The sequence below is a fragment of the Coregonus clupeaformis genome, chromosome 16, assembly GCF_020615455.1.
Source record: "Coregonus clupeaformis isolate EN_2021a chromosome 16, ASM2061545v1, whole genome shotgun sequence".
Lineage (NCBI taxonomy): Eukaryota > Metazoa > Chordata > Actinopteri > Salmoniformes > Salmonidae > Coregonus > Coregonus clupeaformis.
This window is the reverse complement of record NC_059207.1, coordinates 27,182,200-27,193,506: the sequence shown is the minus strand read 5'-3', so window position 1 is coordinate 27,193,506 and position 11,307 is coordinate 27,182,200. Positions and strand designations below refer to the sequence as shown.

The 11,307-nt window shown below is 41.1% G+C and overlaps 1 protein-coding gene across 1 annotated transcript; it reads left to right on the top strand.

Moving 5' to 3' along the window:
- Positions 1 to 277: 277 nt before the first annotated feature.
- LOC121584101 (uncharacterized protein C9orf85 homolog) lies at positions 278 to 6,125 on the top strand. The gene is made up of 4 exons (XM_041899932.2): positions 278 to 461; positions 676 to 782; positions 1,086 to 1,199; positions 5,598 to 6,125. The coding sequence occupies exons 1-4, from the start codon at positions 360 to 362 to the stop codon at positions 5,806 to 5,808; spliced, it is 534 nt and encodes a 177-aa protein (XP_041755866.2). The 5' UTR covers positions 278 to 359; the 3' UTR covers positions 5,809 to 6,125.
- Positions 6,126 to 11,307: the final 5,182 nt, after the last annotated feature.

Here is an 11,307-nt window from a genome sequence, read left to right as displayed (position 1 = left end):
GAATTGGCTTATAAGAAAGCCAATTAGAAACGACTATTTTCTAACAGAGGCCAATCAGATTGCTCAAGGCGTTACCTCTTCCGGTATAGAATGACGTAATTATTTACATTTTTTGCGGAATGGGATAAGGGAAATGCGTTATCTAAAAGAGAAAGTGTAAATACGATATTTCAATTAGAACAATAATATATTCGCGTCTGGATTTTTATGCTATTAAACGCTGATACCACTGATTTTGTAAAGTTAAATTGTAGCTCTTTATTCGACGTCACTCATGACGAGGCATATTCTTCCGGGTTATTTTGTCATGCCATGTGTTGTGGTATGTGAGCTCAAGCGCTAGTTCTGTTTATATCAAAATGAGTTCTCAAAAAGGCAACGCATCTCGCTCACGAGGACAGAAGCACCAAAACACGACTGCTTACAAGAACGACAAATATGGAGCAAGTGTTCAAGTGAAGGTACGGTCTATGACTGACTGGCTAACGTTACATAGCGCCTTGCTTCATTACAAGACATGATGGCAGTGCGTTAGCAAAACAGTTGGCTAGCTAGCGAACCATTTGGATTCATTCTGTCTGGCAACTATGTCTACCATACGTATGGATAATGCTGGGCTGATTGTAGGTCTGTTTTACTTTTCCCTGTGTAAATCTGGTGCTGATGTTGTTGCAGATAGCAAACTCAAAGGTCCACAACGGATTGTGCCAACGCTGCAAGGAAGTTATTGAGTGGAAAGTCAAGTACAACAAATACAAATCCCTCACCCAACCTCGAACATGGTGAGTACACACACACGCTGAAAATGTATGCACTCAGTGTCGTTTGAGATAAAAACGTTTGCTAAGTGGCATATTAATGATTAATGATCCAATAGTGAGCCAAATAGAGGTAGGATGTACTCAGGTGCATGCATTTATCCCACTTATCTAGCCCGACAAAGCTCGCCGTCATTTTTACAGTTGATTATGTTTTACATTTTAGATTTATCAAGGGAAGCTTTTTTTGGATTTGAATGGGAGAAATGTTGGCTAGGGAAGGGGTGGAGAACATGGGTATTCAGGGGGTGTTTCTGTGTGTTTCAGTGTGAAATGTTCTCAGAAGACCGTGAAGGATGCGTATCACGTCATTTGTAAACCCTGTGCCCTGAAGCTGGAGCTTTGTGCCAAGTGTGGGAAGAAAGAGGACATCGTCATTCCGTGAGTGTTCCTACACTATGGTGTATGTGTGAGTCTAATGCCCACAAGCAGTGTGCTAAGCTGGCAGAGATGTTGCTTGGAAACAGTGATGTCTGTTTCTACTGCCGTCTACTGGGTGAAAACAAATAGTCCACATTTACCTTGTTCATTGTAATTTTTATTTTATTTTTTTATTTCACCTTTATTTAACCAGGTAAGCCAGTTGAGAACAAGTTCTCATTTACAACTGCGACCTGGCCAAGATAAAGCAAAGCAGTGCGATAAAAACAACAACACAGAGTTACATATGGGGTAAAACAAAACAAAGTCAAAAATACAACAGAAAAAAAAAAATATATATATATATATATATATATATATATAAATTATATATATATATATATATATATATATATATATATACAGTGTGTGCAAATGTAGCAAGTTATGGAGGTAAGGCAATAAATAAGCTATAGTGCAAAATAATTATAATTAGTATTAACACTGGGATGATAGATGTGCAAGAAATTATGTGCAAATAGAGATACTGGGGTACAAATGAGCAAAATAAATAACAATATAGGGATGAGGTAGTTGGGCGGGCTAATTTCAGATGGGCTGTGTACAGGTGCAGTGATCGGTAAGGTGCTCTGACAACTGATGCTTAAAGTTAGTGAGGGAGATAAGTGTCTCCAGCTTCAGAGATTTTTGCAATTCGTTCCAGTCATTGGCAGCAGAGAACTGGAAGGAATGGCGGCCAAAGGAGGTGTTGGCTTTGGGGATGACCAGTGAGATATACCTGCTGGAGCGCATACTACGGGTGGGTGTTGCTATGGTGACCAATGAGCTAAGATAAGGCGGGGATTTGCCTAGCAGTGATTTATAGATGGCCTGGAGCCAGTGGGTTTGGCGACGAATATGTAGTGAGGACCAGCCAACAAGAGCGTACAGGTCACAGTGGTGGGTAGTATATGGGGCTTTGGAGACAAAACGGATGGCACTGTGATAGACTACATCCAATTTGCTGAGTAGAGTGTTGGAGGCTATTTTGTAAATGACATCGCCGAAGTCAAGGATCGGTAGGATAGTCAGTTTTACGAGGGCATGTTTGGCAGCATGAGTGAAGGAGGCTTTGTTGCGAAATAGGAAACCGATTCTAGATTTAACTTTGGATTGGAGATTCTTAATGTGAGTCTGGAAGGAGAGTTTACAGTCTAACCAGACACCTAGGTATTTGTAGTTGTCCACATACTCTAGGTCAGACCCGTCGAGAGTAGTGATTCTAGTCGGGTGGGCGGGTGCAAGCAGCGTTCGGTTGAAGAGCATGCATTTAGTTTTACTAGTGTTTAAGAGCAGTTGGAGGCTACTGAAGGAGTGTTGTATGACATTGAAGCTCGTTTGGAGGTTTGTTAACACAGTGTCCAATGAAGGGCCAGATGTATACAAAATGGTGTCGTCTGCGTAGAGGTGGATCTGAGAGTCACCAGCAGCAAGAGCGACATCATTGATATACACAGAGAAAAGAGTCGGCCCAAGAATTGAACCCTGTGGCACCCCCATAGAGACTGCCATAGGTCCAGACAACAGGCCCTCTGATTTGACACATTGAACTCTATCTGAGAAGTAGTTGGTGAACCAGGCGAGGCAGTCATTTGAGAAACCAAGGCTATTTAGTCTGCCAATAAGAATGCGGTGGTTGACAGAGTCGAAAGCCTTGGCCAGGTCAATGAAAACGGCTGCACAGTACTGTCTATTATCGATCGCGGTTATAATATCGTTTAGGACCTTGAGCGTGGCTGAAGTGCACCCATGACCAGCTCGGAAACCGGATTGCATAGCGGAGAAGGTACGGTGGGATTCGAAATGGTCGGTGATCTGTTTGTTAACTTGGCTTTCAAAAACTTTTGAAAGGCAGGGCAGGATGGATATGGGTCTGTAACAGTTTGGATCTAGAGTGTCACCCCCTTTGAAGAGGGGGATGACCGCGGCAGCTTTCCAATCTCTGGGGATCTCAGACGTTACAAAAGAGAGGTTGAACAGGCTAGTAATAGGGGTTGCGACAATTTCGGCGGCTAGTAAGCTAAATAATAACTATGTTCTCATTTAGCATGTAATTTGTTGTTTTGAATGACCGCTATCAAAATACTGCATAACACTGTCCTTTTGGATTCAAGAAATGGTAACTACACTGAACAAAAACATAAACGCAACATGCAAAAATGTCAAAGATTTTACTGAGTTACAGTTCATATAAGGAAATCAGTCAATTTAAATAAATTCATTATACCCTAATCTATGGATTTCACATGACTGGGAATACAGATATGCATCTGTTGGTTACATATACCTTAAAAATAAGGTAGGGGCGTGGATCAGAAAACCAGTCAGTATCTGGGGTGACCACCATTTGCCTCATGCAGCGCGACACATCTCCTTCGCATGGAGTTGATCAGGCTGTTGATTGTGGAATGTTGTCCCACTCCTCTTCAATGGCTGTACGAAGTTGCTGGATTTTGGCGGGAACTGGAACACGCTGTCGTACACGTTGATCCAGAGCATTCCAAACATGCTCAATGTCTGGTGAGTATGCAGGCCATGGAAGAACTGGGACATTTTCAGCTTCCAGGAATTGTGTACAGATCCTTGTAACATGAGGCCGTGTATTATCATGCTGAAACATGAGGTGATGGCGGCGGATGAATGGCACGACAATGGGCCTCAGGGTCTCGTCACGGTGTGTCTGTGCATTCAAATTGCCATCTATAAAATGCAATTGTGTTCGTTGTCCGTAGCTTATGCCTGCCCATACTATAACCCCACTGGGGCACTCTGTTCACATACACGCTGTCTGCCATCTGCCCGGTACAGTTGAAACCGGGATTAATCCGTGAAGAGCACACTTCTCCAGCGTGCCAGTGGCCATCGAAGGTGAGCATTTGACCACTGAAGTTGGTTACGACGCCAAACTGCAGTCAAGTCAAGACCCTGGTGAGGACAACGAGCACGCACATGAGCTTCCCTGAGAAGGAAATTTGTGTAGTAATTCTTCGGTTGTGCAAACCCACAGTTTCATCAGCTGTCCGGGTGGCTGGTCTCAGACGATCCCGCAGGTGAATAAGCCAGATGTGGAGGTCCAAAATTTGAGAGAAGGTTTTTGTGTTTATGGAACATTTCTGGGATCTTTTATTTCAGCTCATGAAACATGGGACCAACACTTTACATGTTGCGTTTATATTTTTGTTCGGTATAGCATGTTCAAGGGATCGTTTAAAAAGAATGTTTACCACAGTCTTAAATGTTTTCTTACCTCGAGATTAGCTCTATGTCTAAATCATATTATAATAAAGGCATGAGAGACCTGCCCCACAGAATTATACTGCTCTCCACTGCTTTATTCAAATTATTATGAAATGTGTGTGTTGCAAGTGCGCAAATTCTGGTAACTTTAAATGGCCTTCAGTGGTGATACCCCTTTGTTCAAGTACTCTCATGAAAATTATTTTGAGTACTCATGTTAGCACTTTAAATCTGGATCAAATGAAATGTTATTTACATGTCTATAGCACATTTCTTACAACAAATCCATTTCAAGGTCCTTAACATATAGAAATTGGGCGTCAGGTAGTTTAGTGGTTAAGAGCGTTGTGCCAGTAACCGAAAGATCGCTGGTTCTAATTCCCGAGCCGACTAGGTAAAAAATCTGTTTGTGCCCTTGAGCAAGGCACTTAACCCTAATTGCTCCTGTAAGTCGCTCTGGATAAGAGCGTCTGCTAAACAACTAAAAATATATTTCACTGCACTTGACATGAACACATCTTAGTTTGAAAATGTCAGTGCTTATAAATGTAACCTATTAGTAATCCCTAATAATAACACGAGTGCATAGGGAAGACCAGGGAAATAACTGTCAGTTTCAATATCTCCAATCAGGAACTAGCTAGAATCATGTGATTCACTGTGCACATGCTCAATTTAGTTGCAAAGTCATGTGAAGAGTCAAGTCACTGTGCCACGCTCAGCAATTTTTTTAATTTTCTTATGTTCAATAAAAATGCATTCATTCTTGAAATGCATGTGTTAATTATAGTCATTAAAAATATATTTATGCTAAATTTTACCACAAACACTTACAACTGACCCTGACCACGGGGTCAATTGAAACATACTGTAACTGTCCTTGTTTGAGACAAAATCATGCATTCTGTTTGAGACAAAATGATAACTATATCAATTTGTAGCAGACAAATTGAAGTTGTTTGTATTAAGTGTTACAATTATCCCCGTATCCACTACTAGTTCAATAGGTTTTTGTGTCTCTGAATAACCACGTGTGCTGTTGGGCACTAGTACTTTCAGGTTGTAAAGATCAAAGGGTTCAATTTTTCATGATTATTTTTTTCATTCCGCTTCCACCTATAGGGTTAACACAAAGGAGGAAGAGGAGGAAGACCCCAATCAAAAGAAGACCGGACGCACTCGGAGGAAGAAGGACTTAGATGAGTTTGACAATGACAATGACTTTGGCGATTTGAGCAGTGACTATGAGGACTTTCCCAGTGACTCGGGTCTTGAGAAGGCAGGAGGCAAGGTCCCTATCCCTGACGTGGCACTTGTTAGTTTCAAAGACTAAAGACAGCTAAACCAAGATCACCCTAACTGTACCTCTCCTGTATTCATTGAAATGGATTAATATACTTATCCTCTGTGATTATACATACTTTTGCATAGAAGCCTCCACAGTAGATTTCACCACTCTAAAATACAATAGCCTACTTATATTTGGTGTTGGGACATTTAAATGGACAAGCCCACTTTCAATTAACTGTTTTATAATAAATCCTATGAGACATCAATTTTGTTCTGTTTTGATAGCTTTAAGGAAGCGTTATCCTGTCGTGTTTGAAGGACAATTGACAAGCATTACTGTGAATAAATTCATTATAGTGACCCCGCAGCTTTTCTCATTGAAAAAAGATATCCAGTGTATATAAATATAGTAATACACACACGTACACATACAGTGCATTCGGAAAGTATTCAGTCTCCTTCACTTTTTCCACATTTTGTTACGTTACAGCCTTATTCTAAAATGGATTAAGTCATTTCCCCCCCTCATCAATCTACACACAATACCCCATAATGACAAAGCACAAACAGGTTTTTAGAATATCTCATTTACATAAGTATTCAGACCCTTTACTCAGTACTTTGTTGAAGCACCTTTGGCCGCGATTACAGCCTTGAGTCTTCTTGGGTATGACGCTACAAGCTTGGCACACCTGTATTTAGGGAGTTTCTCCCATTCTCTGCAGATCCTCTCAAGCTCTGTCAGGTTGGATGGGGAGCATTGCTGCACTGCTATTTTCAGGGCTCTCCAGAGATGTTCGATCGGGCTTTGGCTGAGCTACTCAAGGACATTCAGAGACTTGTCCCGAAGCGGTGTGCTTTGGATCGATGTCCTGTTGGAAGGGTAACCTTCGCCACAGTCTGAGGTCCTGAGCGCTCTGGATCAGGTTTTCTTAATGGATCTCTCTGTACTTTGCTCCGTTCATCTTTCCCTCAATCCTGACTAGTCCCTGCTGCTGAAAAACATCCCCACAGCATGCTGCCACCACCATGCTTCACGGTAGGCATGGTGCCTGGTTTCCTTCAGACGTGACGCTTGGCATTCAGGCCAAAGAGTTCGATCTTGGTTTCGTCAGACAAGAGAATCTTGTTTCTCATGGTCAGAGTCCTTTAGGTGCCTTTTGGCAAACTCCAAGCGGGCTGTCATGTGCCTTTTACTAAGGAGTGCCACTCTACCATAAAGGCCTGATTTGTGGAGTGCTGCAGAGATGGTTGTCCTTCTGGAAGGTTTTCCCATCTCCACAGAGGAACTCTGGAGCTCTGTCAGAATGACCACTGGGTTCTTGGTCACCTCCCTGACCAAGGCCCTTCTCCGCCGATTGCTCAGTTTGGCCGGGCGGCCAGCTCTTGGTGGTTCCAAACTTCTTCCATTTAAGAATGATGGAGGCCACTGTGTTCTTTCGGGACCTTCAATGCTGCAGAAATGTTTTGGTACCCTTCCCCAGATCTGTGCCTAGACACAATCCTGTCTCGGAGCTCTACGGACAATTCCTTCGACCTCATGGGTTGGGTTTTGCTCTGACATGCACTGTCAACTGTGGGACCTTATATAGACAGGTGTGTGCCTTTCCAAATCATGTCCAATCAATTGAATTTACCACAGGTGGACTCCAATCAAGTTGTAGAAACATCAAGGATGATCTATGAAAACAGGATGAACCTGATCTCAATTTTGAGTCTCATAGCAAAGGGTCAGAATGCTTATGTAAATAGGGTATCTCTTATTTATATTTTTATTTTTTGTGCAAACATTTCTAAACCTGTTTTCGTTTTGTCATTATGGGGTATTGTGTGGAGATTGAGGGATAAAATGTATTTAATCCATTTTAGAATAAGGCTGTAAATGTAACAATGAAGGAAAAAAGTAAAGGGGTCTGAATACTTTCCAAATGCACTGTATGTCCCCACAAAAGTTTTGAGATTGATTCTGACAGTGAAGGTGTATTTTGTGTAATAAAACATTAAGAACACCTGCTTTTTCCATGACACTGACCAGGTGAAAGATATGATCCCTTATTGATGTCACTTGTTAAATTCACTTCAATCAGTGTAGATAAAGGGAAGGAGACAGGTTAAATAAGGATTTTTAAGCCTTGAGAAAATTGAGACAAAGATTGTGTATGTGTGACAGTCAGGGGGTGAATGATCAAGATAGAAAATGTAAGTGCCTTTGAACGGGGGCTGGTAGTAGGTGCCAGGTGCACCGGTTTATGTCAAGAACTGCAACACTGCTGGGTTTTTCACGCTCAAAAGTTTCCCGTGTGTATCAAGAATGATCCACCACCCGAAGGACATCCAGCCAACTTTACACCACTTTGGGAAGCATTTGAGTCAACATGGGCCAGCATCCCTATGAAACGCTTTCGACACCTTGTAGAGTCCATGCCCTGATGAATTGAGGCTGTTCTGAGGGTAAGGTAAGGGAGTGGAGGGGGTGCAACCCAACATTAGGAAGGCGTTCCTAATGTTTGGTATACTCAGTGTAGCTCTGTTTATAGATAATTATTTCATCTCTTTGCCATGGTGGGACATCGTCTTCTCTCAGTTCTGTCCCTTTCAGCGCTACAAGGCTAAGTGGACCATGTGAGTCATGCTAACTTGTTATCATGCTATTAACACAATTCATTGATGATCTTAGAGCAGGTTTTTAGTGCCTTTGGTAATGCTCACATGCGTTTGTTCTGCTTATTCAAACACACGTAATCGAAAACACATGATCGAAAGTCCAGTGACGTGCTCTGTCTAACTTAAAGGGACAGTTGACCGAAATAACAAAACTGTTTCCTTGCCTTGAAAGTCTAATATGCAAATGCAGTCCTTCCTCGAGCACGGTCTGCTTTAAAACACTACAATGATTAGTCTGTAAATGCTGCAAAGGCTGTCTTGCTGTCAATTGAAACCGTAGTGTGCATGTGCTTTGAAATATGAGTAGTGTTTAAATTAAGAATACTATTTTATTTACATTAATTCATGGCTGAAAGGTACTGTTACAGGCTTTGTTTTTCATTTTCGATTTCAAGGTTGGTTTTATTTAGGTGTGGACGCACGCTGATTGGAATCATCCTAGTTGGTCAGGATGTGTTGCACCTGTTGCCTCATTAGTTTCACCTATGCTGGCACAGGTGATATTCAAGAGCTGCACAGCCCATGCTTCAGTTGGCATGAGAGATGTTTGAAGAGCTACATGGCTGTTTAGCTCTTCCTCTAAGTTTGATCTTGTTTCCTCTGTTTGGCTTGCTCCACGTTTTGTTTTTACTCCCTAAATTGTTTTTTTTCTTCTTCTTTAGTTCGTCTATCATGCAGATCTAGTGGGCGTCCATGGTGGGGGTTTGTTAAGACCCTACTTGAGTTTGCTTGGCCAGCACCCTGTGAGTAAGGCACACCAATGGATGCCTTTCAGAACCCGTTTTAAAACCACACCCGCTTCGTTTTGGTTGTCAGTGGCTCATTTGTTAGATCCCTTTTTCACTGGAGTGATCTTTTTTTTGTTTCTTATTGTTGAACTTAACAGTACCCTTTTTTAATTTTTTTTATTTTTAGACAGTATTTTAAACTCCAAGCATAGCTGCGGGAAGTAGGGGTGCTGAGGGTGCTCCAGCACCCCCTGAAATCAGAATGTGAAAAATAAATGTATTTTTTTCACAAAAGTAGTACACTGGGCCTTTTAATAGTCCAGTATTAGTGGACCCATATAGTCATCTGTAGGTTGTGCAAATGTATTTATTTCAGCAACCCCCCCCCACCAACCACTTCCAGCAGGCTGACTCCAAGTATCTCACATTTTTAGTGCTCTCTGCTACTTTTATTATTTTTTCTCAATAATTATTTTGGATGCAGATTTAAAATGTATGCCAAACACCCCTCCCCAAAGAACCTTTCTATGAATTTAATTTCTGGACGATACAAAACAAACTTTGGGCCAAACTCACTTGGAATGCCCAGGGAGATTCAGTGTTGAAGCAGTGAGCTTTAGTGCTGAACCAGCAACTTGTTTGAAATTGTCTGGATTATGACATAGAAGTTGCTAAATATGATTGTCTTTTGGTTCATTTCATTTGAAGATGTTGGCCAATTTACATGACCTATTGGGCCATATCATATCGGCAGGTAGCTTAGTGGTTAAGAGCTTTGTGCCAGTAACCGAAAGGTCGCTGGTTCTAATCCCCGAGTCGACTAGGTGAAAAATCTGTCTGTGCCCTTGAGCAAGGCACTTAACCCCTGATTTCTCCTGTAAGTCGCTCTGGATAAGAGCGTCTGCTAAAATGACTAAGAAATGTAAAAAATATATATATATATATCAAGTACTATTAGTCATTAGCATCCTACCAATCTCTTGATAGTTTCAACCATATTTTGAAGCAATATATTTTATTTTGCTAACATTATTAAAATAACTTTACATTTTAGGTTATGATGGGGTTAGTCATATTAACTAAATGATGGGGTTAGTCATATTAACTTAATTCATGAGGCAGTTATAAGTGATATCCTTCTGCAACCAAGTGGCTACTATTGTGATGTTTTTCAGAGTTGGCATTTAATTAGTAACTTGACAATTTAACAGAATATTCAGTGTCTTTACCACATATCATTCGGTGCCCTTCCTAAGCCATTGGAAAAGCTCCTTGGTCTTTGTGGTTGATTATGGAGGTATACGCCTATTTAAAAATCATGTTAACACCTAGTACTACACACAGCTGGAATCCATTATGCAAGTTATTTGGTAAGCAAACTTGACTAAATAACTAATTTAGGCTTTCCGCAACAAAGGTGGTGAATATTTTTCAAGATATTTGTATACCTTCCCTCTCATTTACAATTGTGTAAAAAACTAAGCCTATATATACTCTCCTCTCACCTGTAACCATGTCTAAGCAGTCCTTGGAGAACACGTCTAGGCTATGCCAAAAATTGCTTATAGAGACTGGAGAGCGAAACTATCGTACGAAAATGAGTAATGCACCATTGCTCATGCAGAATAACCTATTTTGATAACCCTACTATAAACTAATAATAACAACAATTGCATAGAAGTTCCATTATTTTACAATCAACACAATTTGAACAAGACTTGTGTCTTAACAACTTATTGCGATGTAGGCTAGCTAGTTGTAGGCTAGATGTAGATTTGGGAGTGTGTAATAGCTTAATACCCTCATTGTACAAGGAGTTGTTTATTGTAAAGATAGACTACATCTTGGCGACCTACATCCGGTTCTGAACCGAGTTAGCGTTGATTGCGTTCGTTTTGGAACTGGCTTGCCTCCCAGGTGTCCCGTTTTGGACTGCGAAATCGGCTCAAAACAAAAGTTCTGTAGAGTATGAGTAGGATTTTGTGTTCACATGCAAATTAAACCACTTAATCTGCCTTTCCAATGAAAACTAGTTTGAAAATGCTAACATATTTTATGGAAAAGAGATGTACATTTCTGAAAGATGCATCATGCTACCTTGTTGACAACATGACCGAGTGGCGCTGATTAGCCTATACTGTTCGATTTGA

Bases quoted from the DNA above. Each gene is read 5' to 3' on its own strand.
- LOC121584101 (XM_041899932.2), top strand. From the start codon at position 360: ATGAGTTCTCAAAAAGGCAACGCATCTCGCTCACGAGGACAGAAGCAC. The intron at 462-675 runs GTACGGTCTATG...ATGTTGTTGCAG, and splicing joins GAGCAAGTGTTCAAGTGAAG to ATAGCAAACTCAAAGGTCCA. The intron at 1,200-5,597 runs GTGAGTGTTCCT...TTCCACCTATAG, and splicing joins AAAGAGGACATCGTCATTCC to GGTTAACACAAAGGAGGAAG.